Below are 13,356 nucleotides of genomic sequence, written 5' to 3'. Positions count from 1 at the left end.
AGGGTATGAATGCAACCTAAGCCTGGTTTTCATTCAAAATGCTTCATAGAGGCGTCAGCCCTACACAGAGCCAAGCCTTGGCGACCTGCAAGAATCATCAACTCAACAAACTAATGCAGAAAACAGAGATCAGCATTGGAAACATAACCCGGTTTGTCGACGTACGTCGCCCCACACCAACTACACGTCAATGGCGTATTTAGGCTAGTTTCAACTTGGCACTGGGCATTTTCTTGGATATGTAAGCTGGTAATAGGGTAATATTATTAATCCTCCGGGCAGGATTCAAGGCCTTAACTTGAACTAGAAAATTAAAGTTGGAATAAGAGGGGCCGATGATGATCTCAATGTTGGTACCCGTGGACATACTAGGAAATAGTCGGCTAGGTTGTATCTAGAAAGGTTTATAGTACATACAGCCTCACATTGTTTCCAAGGCTGGAGAATACTTCCAACTACTAGTTATACTAGTACATAATACATCCATGTGGTATCTATTCTTCACCTGGGCAGTATGTAGTATGGGGGGTATGATTTCTTCAAGTTCCAGTCGAAACGAGTCATAATAAAGGGGATCATATTATTTATCGTATACATAGTATTTCCTCACTATCAACATTGGCATCTGCAAATTGATCTTTGTTCTTATATTGGGAGAATAAGGCCACCCATTCATTAGTAGTAGCATGAATATACTACCTACTCAATACGAGCATCTGAGGAGGGGCTTCGACTCGTATTCCCCGCATCTGATTATCAACTTCATAGTCTGCGCTTTCACCAACTTGCAAGGTTTGAGATACAAGGCCACCTTTACTCAAAATGAGCATTACTATCGAGCCTGAACTACCCCAACCCAGCCCTGCTGTTCTAGCCTCCTCAACAGGATCCCAATCAGATATCCCACGAGAGCCCCCAGAGCATACCGAAGTTACTCAGAACCCTGATGATGCCCCACCTCTACATGCCGTGAACATTGCACCACGATGGAACGAATCGAAGACCATGATATGGAGGCTCACAGCCACATTTCTTTCTTCCTTTGTGATGGGTGCTAATGATGCTGCATATGGAGCGATAATCCCCTACGTGAGTGCATCCTCTCCGACTTTGATATGAGTACCCACATAGCCAGGAATATCAAATGACAACCATTTAGCTCGAACTATACTATCATCAAACCTATACCATAATCTCTCTTATCTTCCTATCTCCTTTCGTGGGTATGCTATATCAGCCATTCTGAACCATGCAATTCACGAACGATTGGGTCGACGCGGAATCGCAGTCATCGGTCCAGCTTGTCATCTATTCACCTTCATCATCATATCCATACATCCACCATTTCCAGTGTTGGTGATCACGTACATATTTGTTGGGTTCGGCAGTGGCCTGCAAAATGCAGCATGGAACGTGTGGATAGGAAACATGGCAAATTTTAACGAAGTCCTCGGCTTTTTCCATGGATTCTTCGGAGTGGGAGCAACTATCAGCCCTCTCATCGCTACAAGTCTAATAACAAAAGCGAATTGGGAATGGTACAAATTCTATTACCTGATGGTAAGTTCATGTTGAATTCACTTTACTCTAGTTACCAAAGCTGACATACTTCAGATCGGAGCTGCCGCCATCGAGCTGGCATACTCAGCAGCAGCATTCTGGACTGAATCAGGATCCAAGTACCGAATAGAAAACCTAAGCACACGAACCAGAGGTTCAGGCGGTACATTTTCTCAAACTCGTCTTTCGCTTACATACAGAGTGACCTGGATAAGCGCCATATTCCTTTTCTTATATGGTGGGATCGAAGTATCAATCGGCGGCTGGGTCGTTCTCTTCATGACGAATATACGACACGGTAGTGCCTTCGCATCTGGAATGACCGAAACGGGGTTCTGGCTCGGTATCACAGTTGGACGATTCGTATTAGGATTCGTTTCTCCGCGTGTTGGCCAGAAGCTATCTATAGCTCTATACCTCGTTCTAGCCATGGCACTAGAGTTTGTATTCTGGCTTGTGCCGGACTTCTTCGTCTCAGCTGTTTCAGTATCCCTTGTTGGATTTTTCTTGGGGACGATATTCCCCGGTGTTGTCGTTGTTGCCACACGGCTTTTACCTAAGGATTTACATATTGCTGCGATTGGGTTTGCGGCGGCTTTGTCGATGGGTGGGGGTGCTGTTTTTCCGTTTTTTATCGGTGCGATTTCTCAGGCTAAGGGGGTGTGTATACTTCAGCCTATTCTTTTGGCCATGTTGGCTGTTGCACTTGGTATTTGGGGGACTATACTTGGAGCTCAGAGGCCGGAGCAGTCACATCAACCTTGATTCCATAAATTTACCGATCTAGGCACTGGTAACTTGAACTACTGAGAAATGAATTTCATGTGATAAATGTGATAAATATGATTAAAAGTGGCTTATTGCTTGCGCATGTACATACAACTGCCTCTCGCTAGAACGAAAAAAAAGACTCCTATTCGCCAATCGTATTCAATGGTATCATCAAGTCCCAATAATTCTCTTCAGTTCCGTAAGCGAGAGTGGTTTGATTAAGTAGTCATTTACCCCGGCCGCTAAAGCCTGTTGGTGCATTGCGTCGGAAGCAACGCCAGTGACAGCCATGATGCAAGAAGGGGTAATACCCTTCTCTTTTTCATACTGGCGGATTTTACTGGTGGATACGAGGCCATCCATTACGGGCATTGATATATCTGCATGTCATTAGCAGGAGGTGGGAAACTGAAACCACGCAGGTGAGGTATAACTTGCCCATTAGAACGTAGTCGTATGGCTTTGTGGAGGCCATGTATTTTTCCAGAGCGATGAGACCGTTTGATGCTGTGTCATATGTGCACCCGATCTTTCGCATGAATGTTGCCATGATCTATAGAATTTTGAGGGTTAGTTTTTTGTATGAAACTTGGGACCGGGGGATTGAGATCTCACCTTGAGGTTGATGTTGTTATCGTCGACAACAAGGACGTTGAGGGTCTTTGTTTGTGTTGATGAAGATGGTTGTGTGATTTCGAGAGGAGGCGAGGTTAGTTCAACTATAGGGGACTTTGGAGTCATTTCGTCTTCTTCCTTCGTATCTGATTCAGTGGGTTGACGAATTGGAAGGGTCTTCTCAGAGGGAATAGGGTCCGGTTGAGGAATGAGTTCACTCCTATTGGGAGATTTGAGAAACTCCAAAGCTTTTTGTACGGCTCCTTGGATCTTCCGTGGTGCGAATCTATTCAATGTTAGGAAATGGTGATCAACCTTGTGGGTGATACATACGGTTGCGACACGCGAACAAAGTTAGATCCAACGGCATCGTCAAGAATGGAAAACTTGTTCCCAAGAACAATAAAGAATTTTACACCATAAGTCGATGCAAGACCCTCCAATGAGTGACGGTCACTGATCTCAGTTTGCAGTGTCTCCTCTTCAATCACAGCAATGTCAACATCACCCTGTATTTTATCCAGAGACTCAGCCAGGGAGACACCCAACCCAAATCGAGACATAAAGATATCAGCCAGGGTACTCTGAATAGATAATTTGCGTTTTGCTTCGGCTGTCAAAAGACCCGTTGGCGTTTCTTTTAAGTCTGGATATTCATTAAAAGCAACCAAACAGGCCTGACGGCGCGGGGAGGGATCTTGGGAGGGATCCGGAAAATCCTGGTGATTGCTCTCTGCAGGAGCTGAGACATATTGCACCGGAATGAAGACATCGACCTGTGTTCCGACACCGAGTTCACTCTTCACATTGATATGTCCATCAAGCGAAGCTACTAGAAGGCGTACAATGCTGAGACCGAGTCCAACACCTTCAGCAAGGGAGTCCTCCTGCGTGAAAGGCGAAAACAGCTTGTGCCTTAAGAAGTCAGGCGCAATGCCGCTACCCGTGTCAGTTAAAGTAAGTTGGGCAATAAAGGATTGTGTATCGGACAAGCGTCGAGATCGCGAGAGTGAAACTTCCACAAAGCCTTTCTTGGTCCACTTGATGGAGTTTCCAAGCAGATTCATTACAATTCTTCGCCAAGCTCCAGCCTGAGAACGAACATTCCAGTGCTGAGACTGCTCAACACGCACCACAACGGACATCTCTGTATCGTCGTGGATAGAGCCTTGGGAAGATGCATCATTAATATCCCCAGTACCGATGATCTGGACCTTTTGCCCAGTATACAGAATATCCGTGACCTCTTCGATAAGCTGGTCGAGGTAGAAGTCAGAGACTAGACTCGACTGTTCAGCTTTACTGCGTTTCTTCCGATTGGTCTTCGTTTGCGTCAGATTGTTGATCTTGCAAAAGTCCAAACTGGTACAGTGTTAGTGGTTATTGTTGAGTCATTTAGGGTAGGAATACTCACAGGTGATCAGTGGTGTCAAGCAAGGTAAGTCCAGACGATTCGATCATCTTGACCATCTCCTCTTGGGCAGGTAAGAGAGGGGTGGAGTGCAGTAACTCAGCGCTGGCGAGTATGCCATGTAATGGCGAGCGGAGCTCATGACTAACAGATGAGATGAAGTCGAACTTTGACTTTTCTGTCGTACTCCAGTGTACTCGAGAAATCTCAGATACGATAGAGTCCCCAAAGACCTTGAAATAGTGCAGCTCTTCCATTTCAAGTGGTCGACGACTATCCCGAGTCCATACAAGAGTTCCTGCCATCCATCGTGATTTATGATAATCCCACAAGGGGAAGAACAAAACTGATTTGGCACTGGGAATGATTTTGGCCAGGCTTAGGGAGATCTTTTCGAAATTCTTTGACGGGTCCTCGGTGTCAATATTGCTGCCATCTTGACCCCAATAATCATCCGCATCATTCTGCTCAGCGAGGTTGAAAATTTGTCCCTGTGGAAAATGCGTGACCAATGTATCGAGTAAGTGTTCCGGAACTACTAGCTGATCATCCTTGTCAAGACCCTGTACTGGAGACTTTCTCAAAGATGATCCCAAAACCTGACATGGCGTTTTCGGCTCATTTGTTGCATTGGTCAAGGGGCTCATCGGACTCGAAAGTGGGCCTGCTGGGAATGAAGGCGTGGTGGCGGATTTCGGCAGGGGTTCCCAGCCATCTTGCTGAGCAGAGGGGAGACTAGAGTTAGGTATTAGAATCTTTTCTTTATTCTATTACTCAAAATACTAACAAAGAAGGGTTTGTCCGGCTTGCATCCAGAAATGTGACACCGTCAAGATTCATGGACTGTTTTAAGAGAACACTCGCGCGACTAAATATCGTTCCGATGCGATCGGACAAGGGTATACTGTCTGTCAATGATACCGCAGAAGTATTCTCAGGAACAGAGTTAGCAGCTATGGCTCCAGAGTTCAAGACCTCATAAAGTGATTTTTCTTCGCCAGGGCTTGGGAACTGGCGATCTGACAGATTGGAGTTCATGGACGAGAGATCAGTGCTCCCCGAAGCTGGACCAGTGAAAAACATCGGCGAGGGCTCTTCAAATGGACTGGAAAGAACAGTACTGCTGGTACTTGCTCCTACTGGGGACGAATCCGCTGGTCTCTGTTCGCCACCGATTAATTCCCCAGCATTGGCAGCTTGTGTAGTCGATTGAATCAGATGATTACTCGAAGCCTCCCGTGGATCGAAGTCGGCGTAATCCTTGACGAAAGTCGTTAATCCTTTGACGAGTCGTTCAGCGCGGCTATGATAGTGCACGATCCGGGTATTTTCAAGATGGTGTGCAATGGCATCGGATAACTCCTGCAAAGTGTCGACATCCGCATCCCCAAATTCGTCCCGTGGTTTATTGTCGACAACGCAGAATGACCCAAGTACATATCCAGAGGGACTGTACAAAGGCACTTCTGCATAGAACCGCATGTATGGCCACTCCCGAACATAAGGTCGATCCTTGAAACAGTCCTCCTTGGTGAAATCGCGAATGATGTATCGAGTCTGGTTGGCAGTCACGTTGGGTGTGTCGATAATGGATGAAAGGTCCTGGCCGGTGAAGAGGCCAACAGTATGAGGACAGACTCCCCAAACCAAGTCGAGCGTCCGGGCACCAAGGTAGATTCCATCGTCGGGGAGGTGTTGATCTATATTCCGAATCGAGATTGAAGCAGTGGCTTCCGCGATGATGTGTTGATTATCGCCATCAATGATCGATACAAAAGAGCGTTCGCATCCCATACGAAGTACACCGAGTTGCGCTAATGCTGTGAGTGTGATATCGGCGGACAAGATCGCACCAGTTGGTTGTTCATCACCCTTTGGAGCCTCGCTCTTGTCACCGTCATGGCCATTCTTTGAATTTGGGCATGGTGGTCGATCCAGGGTACAATAGTACCTATTATGGTAATGGTCAGCATTGGATCGACAGGAACCTTAACAACTTTACTAGTAACATTTGAAGACGCACCTAGATAATTCCTGGATTCTTCTACGCTCAGCATCACACGGTGGCAGATGGTAGGCGAGAGAGCCTGATCGATTCATCGAAATCACCCACGAGCATTTCCTGCTAATATGTGATATATATTTTTTTTGTTACGATGTGAAGCACTGAAGATTTCCCCCAGATAGTGTTACTCCGTAGGAAATTATGACAGAAGCGAGGCTCGCGTGGGAAACCGGTTTTGTAGACCCAGAACCCCACAGGAACCCATTCCATTGGAGGAAATGACCAAATATTGACAAGTTCAGGCCTCGGTTAGATCTACCAGTTCCCGTGTTCTATTGAGGTCTAGCCTTGAGAAACATTGTAAAAGGTTTGAAGGAGAAGTACGGAGTACTTGAAGAAAGTACTTGGAGAAGGGGAAGTATCTAAGTATTTGTGTCTCTATTCACATGTTGAGCTCTATCCATGAAAATGACCATGTTCAACCTTGAATTAAATATTCGACCAGGAAAAGAGCTTCATCACTTGGTTTATTCAAGCTAGTTTGGGATCTCTTATTGCAAGTACCATTCTCAAACATGCTATTCTAGCACATTCCGTGATGCCCAACGCCCAGAAGCTAGTTTAATGCAACGCTGCATCTAATATAGGGGAATGTCGGTGTCAACTACCGGTTCTTTTTAGCGACGAGATACGAGATAGTCAGTTTCAAGTACATTCTGGAGGGAGATTAATAGTTTAAAAATTATTTAAATCTCTGAAGACTTTTCTTGCATGATATGGTCAAGATAGACGAGGATGAAAATGTCAAATTCTCCACATTTGATCTGATGATACTGGATGCCTTACAGTTTAGGCGCAAACAAACAACTTCTCTGAACCAGTTGACGACGACCACTTAAAGGTTGTACACCTGTGGCTTCACCTACAATTTTGATAGAAATACCTAGGTATACCTTCAAAGTGGAATAACATAAGAACTTGACCGCATCATGATATCTCACACATTTCTTACTCCAAGTCTTCATTATTCTTCCCTTATTCCACAATCCTCGGCAAATCACGGAAGCCCCTGCACAAACAGATCCAAGCCAGCTGTCTTGAGTCTTGACAAAGCTGACTTTCCATTCAATACTATTGCCATGTTGACTTTGAGTCCATCCATAGCTTGATATTAATATGTCGCAAATCATTCGCGGATGGCGTGCTTAGACCCCGTTACTCCACCATCGTGCACCAACACAAAACTTAAACAGCTACTCCTCGGCCTACACCTTGAATCCTTGATATTGCGGGGAAACCGTTCAATAACCTCAAATTTGCAATTTTTTTGAACCCAGCTCCCGCCTATGGACACCCAGTCAAAAATTCGGAAGCGCATTCCAATATCCTGTCGACGATGCCATCGGCGCAAACAGAAATGCGTGGGCTTCCCAACATGTACCAATTGCGAAAATGCCAGCGAGTCCTGTTCACGCAGTGAGAGCGCACCATCATGGCACCATGCTATGTCGAAGGGGGCTCTCGTACGCCGAATTGAGCTGCTTGAAGATCAACTGGCTGCTCTGGAAGTCAATAGCATCGCCGGTCGGGATAATTCCGAACAACCTGATATAACAGCCAGGCAGCAGTCTTCTCGTTGGAAGTCAACCAAATTCCATCACTTAGATGGAGTCGTTCGATTCTTGACACTCGGTCACGGGTTAAATGAAGATCAACAATATCTTGGGCCGACATCAGGAGTCTCCATGGTAGAGAACGTCAACCGAATGATCCAGGATACAGTCGTGGGGAAGTTGCTTCCTGTGAACTCCAATAATCAGACGCAAGATTCATCGCTACAGAATGGTGATCATGTTAAAGCACCTCCACCCGACGATGAAATCGGCTCTCGCATCCTGGATGCCTATTTCAAGAATATGCACATCCGTCTTCCGTTCTTAGATCGCAATGAGATCCTTGGCTTACACGCTCGAAGACATAAAGAAGCTGGCACAAATCCCGATGAGCAATTTGGTCAATTCAGAATATTCATGGTATATGCGATTGGTGCAGCTATCCTAAAAATGACTCAAACATATGAATCGACACCGCCGAATGCATTTCTAGTGACAGCCCTCCAGTTCGATCCAACACTGAGAGAGTCAATTTCCATTGCCAGTATAGAAGCAATGTTACTAATGGTACTATACAACCTTCGATCAACGTCAAACTCTAGTGTCTGGTACATGATTGGTCTAGCAATGAGAGCCTGTGTCGATTTTGGACTCCATAGAGAGATGCGATACAAAGCTCTACGGCCCTACGAAGCCCAGTTACAGCGTCGCCTTTTTTGGAGTGTCTATCTCATCGAAAGACACACTGCTTGGTCTCTAGGTCGACCATTTAGCATCATGGAAGAGGAGATCGACACTAAATCCCCGTATAACGTCGATGATGCAATCGACAGTGACGAGGCTTTTGAAAAAATTAACAAATACTATCCCAGCACTCGTTCTCAGCAGCATAAGCCAACTCTAGGGAGATTCATTGCATCGATAGGATTGCAAAGAATAGTATCGCAGATACAAACCCGCATCTATCGCGTTGATAAGCAAAATTCCATCTTGCTCCCCGAAGTCCCTCCACTCATGTCAATGTTACAAGAGTTCAAAGAAACACTTCCTTCGCTGGATCTGGCTGAAGAGGACTTTGTGCTGATGCATTGGAACAATTCAGTTCGAATCCTCTTGCAGCCTTTTCTCACTATACTTCCCCCGCAGGATAAACTCATCAGCACATGTTTATTTGCATCAGGTCAAATGTGTCAGCTCTTCAAAAAGCTTCATCAAAGAGATTCATCGGGTCATTCATTCTTGCTTGTCAATTCTGTGTTCATGGCAGGACTTACTATGTGGTAGGTTGACCTAGACACATACATAAGAGCATCTGCTAACTTCTTTCAAGCTTTTGTCTTTTCCGAAGTCCTAGTCTCTGGTCCCCTGCAGTGTCAAACGATATTCGGGCATGTTCATCCACACTTTCCGTCATGGCGGAAAGGAACCCGAAACTGAAGAAATACCGAGATGGGCTTGAGACCGTCATAAATCGAGCAATGGAGTACGTTGAGGCTGCATACCAGACTGTTCCATCACATGATACTGGTGTCCCTCCTCATCTGCAAGCACAAAATAATCAATTTTCACATTCTGTTACTACTCCAGACTCCATCACAGGGGTGGAAACCCACATGCATCCTTCTCATCATGGTCAGCCACAAGGAATGGGATCTGAGCTTTATGATTTCCAAATAGCGGATATCTTCTCAGACATCCCAGGATTACCTTCCAATCTACAAAGTCTTTTTAGCGGAGACCATACAGATATGCTGGACACCACCTTCCACGGTGCTTTCTCGGAAAACATCTGGGCAACTGAGATTGACACATCGTTTTTGGAAGAGGGCGCATGGAATCTATAAATCACCACTTTCACCTGTCAATGCGTTTTATGCGTAACTTTGAGAATGAGTTCACAAATTAAACTTATTTCAAGTGATTGTGAATGGACTGTACCAAGAAACCAACCAAGAGAGGTCAATATTCTCCCTCTCAAGTTCATTTCCTGTCAGCTTGATAGGATATGCGATTACCTTAATTCCGAATGGAATCTCTTTGGCGAATCTCTTGGTATGAGCTTAGAGCCTTAACTCACTACTCGTATAACCCTTCAACTATCATAATATAATCGGAGAGAGCTTGAATATACCCGCGTTGGGCTATTCTGGCTTGGTGCATGAATTAATTGATCTCAAGTTCTTACATATTGCCAGTCCGAGAAATCTTGCTCTAAGTATTCATACACTCTTTTTGGTTGCTATTGCTACTAGTAGTGTTGAGCAACCTTTGTACCTACTCGGTATCTATTTAGCAAACCTATTTAAACTCCACCTCCTCTTGCTCCTGTCTTCTTCATTCTTCCTTCTTTCATCAACCGACTACATCCAAATCTTCAACCTTGGCACTCTTACTCCTTCTTGCATTCCACACCCTCAACTCTCAGTTTCTCCATCTTACACTATCTTCAAGGCTAAGGCATACAGCTACAAACAAGAACAGCCGACCAAAAAAGCTCATGCTATATATGGGTGCTGACTCTAGAGCAATGTGCTTTGGCTACCCTTGAAGAAATTCCACTGCTACGACGGCTCCTGTGATTGATGTTGTCAAAATGGAAGACAAACTGGAAAACCATGATCGATTACCGGCGGTCGAGTCTGGGACCCAAAAAGCCTAGTAAGTGATTCATCAACCATTTAAACCTGACATCGCCGAAGTATAAGCTAACGTATTTACTTTCTAGGGACCAACACCGAACTCCAAAAGAACATATACACAGCCTCCCGATATTCTGCACGGTCCATATCAACCGCAGGACTCGAACTCTCAACATGTTCGTGAGCTATGCGGGGCTATGAAGCGGATGATCTAGATCCCTACCTACCATGGTGTTTCAGATATATCGCGACGTTCAACTAGAACAATGCCATCGGGAGTCGATAAGGGGCCACGACATAACGGAATCGGAGTCCCTGATCTCTGTTCAGGTTTGAAAGAACTCATCAAGCCCGCGGGAATGGGAATCATGATCTGACTGATTTACAGGATATCTGAACTTGAAGAGCAAAATCATTCGCCGATCTGAAGTACGCCTGACTTAAGGGACAACAGAAAGGAAGAAGAGCAGCACTGGAATAATTATTCCTGTGGAGAGAGGTCAACTTCTACAACAGGCCCGACGGATTATGGGTGGAATGTGGTAGGAGGGTCATGCATGTCATGCCGAGTCAATGAAACAACATGCAGACAGCGCATTAGGAAACATCCTACGACGGCAGTCTATCTTGCCCTAGGGTTTCTGCCTGGAGTTGAGCTCCGCCACCTCATCGCTCAATCCATGAAAAACTTCGTGCCGGTTTCATCAGTCAAAATGACTGGAAACGATCCGGTTGAAATCATGGTTGACGAGAAACACTCGAGAAAGATAGATGCTACTATACTTCTAACGATAAAACGAGTCTTTTGATGGGCCAACAAGGAAATGATGTGAATTTCTTTGAAATTTCCAAGAGGGAGATTCCTATACTAAACTCACCGGTATAGTAAGAGCCATTTGAAGCAAGAAAGACTAATATTAACTAGTTCATTATGGATAGATCGAATATGGACAGTTATACGCGAGATACAGAGAGTTTAAACGCAGCTGGACAGGGCACTGGTCAGGACACACATCACCATTCCTCCAGAACATCCCCGTGTCTAAAAAACGGGTACGATGTTTCGGTAAGCTCCTTGGATCTTCAATATGCACCCATCTTTCTGATATCAGAGAAGCAGGTTTTATCAACATCTCACCGAACGGTCCAGCCTGTCAAGCTAAAATTAACCTTGCAGTCGGAACCGCGTCAAAGATACTGGTGATTTGAGATATGACTCAAGAGTCTTCGACCAAATCGATGTTTCCTTACAATTGATTCGCAGTCCAGAATAGAGAAAGCGATCACTATTCAAAATCTTTCCAAAGTTGAGAGATTATGTCTCTCATGTGAATACCTGTGGAGACCTCAAGGTTGTGGGCAGAATGAAAACGCCATGGAGAGTGATACAAAATCTTGGAAGTTGAAAGACGCATGGAGAAGAGGGAACTGAAAAATACACGAGCGATATGTCACGTTTTACAGCCTGCGTATAACTACGTAGGAGGTGTGGACGGTGTACCTAAGTGTATCTCCTAACTTTCTTTTCACCTCCCTTTTCTCATCGCCGTTTCAAATACAATGACTTCACAGGTTAGCTGAAGGCTCTGTGGACTCAGACTGCGCTACAGACTCCGAAGAATTGGCATCGAAATGTTCTGCTAGATCTATACATGAGAGTCTACCGAAAATATGAAGAAGAGAAAATTGAGACCACATGCCAAATCCCGGTCCTTCATTTCCAATGTCGATTCGGTCTTGACCATTGGTTTGCTAAAGAAGGCGAAAAAGCACCAAAGCAGGAGACCACCACAAATTTACCTCATTATCAACACTGAAGAAAGTGCCCCAAATTCAGAGGGGCAAGCGTTGGTCCACTTGAAGGCCTTCAACCCTGCCGATGATAACAAGATCGGGCACCAACCTCGCCTGCTCCATTTGCCCTAGCTTTCGGAATTCCTTTCTTCTTTATCTACAAGGACTAATGCTTCCTCTGTGGCGGGCAATATACCGCTGCGACAAAGTCTGGAAAATCAGGACAAAGTTGGTGATACCCTCAAGGGCGCTAGGGATTTCACAGTCGGTCAATTTGGTGTTGGCCAAGATTTAGGTATTCGAGAACGAACATACCTATGTCAGCTATTTAAAATTTGGCGTTAATGACACCAAGTTGGCCAATGCCCTCGACTCTGCGGGCAGAGATGACGGATAGGGGTCCCTTTGATCGGGAGGATTCGTTCAAGTAACAAAAAACTCCAGATGCTCAAAAACCACCAAATCCTCTTCATGGACGATATCCCCAATTTTATAAGCCTAGAGAAACACCAGATGGCGAAAGAAAGGTCTCTTTGATGAGCGCATCCTGGAGAGAGCGTACCAGGACGCCACTCTACAAATGGTGATGGCTACATCTGGTAGACAATCCTGTCAGCGTTACAGCAGAGCCAGCCTCAAACCCACCGCGAACAAAATTTAAAGTCCTGGTCAATCCTGGTATCACATTCTCAGCATCTTGGTGCTGGGTTATGGCTTGTTAATCCAAAGGCTCCACCCCTCTACACGATAGACGCACACCGACTATCAACTATGACTCAAGTTCCTGAAGCCTGATGCATTTCATTTTCGAAAAATGCGGTCGTGTATGACTTCGACAAGTTCGAATAATCGGCAAAGAGACAGCAAAGATCATCAACCAAGAAAGCCTCATCAGTTCGCTTTCAGAGGACCAGCTGCTGGCTTGTACTAGATGACAGTCGCAATGAT

The 13,356-nt window shown here is 45.2% G+C and overlaps 3 protein-coding genes across 3 annotated transcripts; 2 read left to right on the top strand and 1 right to left on the bottom strand.

The window, feature by feature from the left end:
* Positions 1–822: 822 nt before the first annotated feature.
* N7483_011388 (MFS transporter) lies at positions 823–2,325 on the top strand (the record flags this gene model as incomplete). Its single annotated transcript, XM_057094815.1, has 4 exons — positions 823–1,089; positions 1,160–1,223; positions 1,352–1,560; positions 1,615–2,325. The coding sequence occupies 4 exons, from the start codon at positions 823–825 to the stop codon at positions 2,323–2,325; spliced, it is 1,251 nt and encodes a 416-aa protein (XP_056940786.1).
* A 343-nt stretch (positions 2,326–2,668) lies between these two features.
* On the bottom strand, positions 2,669–6,457 carry N7483_011387 (hybrid sensor histidine kinase/response regulator; the record flags this gene model as incomplete). Its single annotated transcript, XM_057094814.1, has 6 exons — positions 2,669–2,884; positions 2,947–3,232; positions 3,280–4,308; positions 4,361–5,092; positions 5,145–6,308; positions 6,381–6,457. The coding sequence occupies 6 exons, from the start codon at positions 6,455–6,457 to the stop codon at positions 2,669–2,671; spliced, it is 3,504 nt and encodes a 1,167-aa protein (XP_056940785.1).
* Positions 6,458–7,708: 1,251 nt separating this feature from the next.
* N7483_011386 (uncharacterized protein) lies at positions 7,709–9,819 on the top strand (the record flags this gene model as incomplete). The annotated part of the gene is made up of 2 exons (XM_057094813.1): positions 7,709–9,255; positions 9,306–9,819. 2 exons carry the CDS (start codon positions 7,709–7,711, stop codon positions 9,817–9,819), a joined length of 2,061 nt encoding a protein of 686 aa, XP_056940784.1.
* Between the last annotated feature and the right edge of the window lie 3,537 nt (positions 9,820–13,356).

Source organism: Penicillium malachiteum (assembly GCF_028827825.1).
Source record: "Penicillium malachiteum strain IBT 17515 chromosome Unknown utg000005l:1.0-9002435.0:326005.0-9005861.0, whole genome shotgun sequence".
Lineage (NCBI taxonomy): Eukaryota > Fungi > Ascomycota > Eurotiomycetes > Eurotiales > Aspergillaceae > Penicillium > Penicillium malachiteum.
Note: the sequence above shows the minus strand (reverse complement) of the source record. Positions and strands in the feature narration are given on the sequence as shown.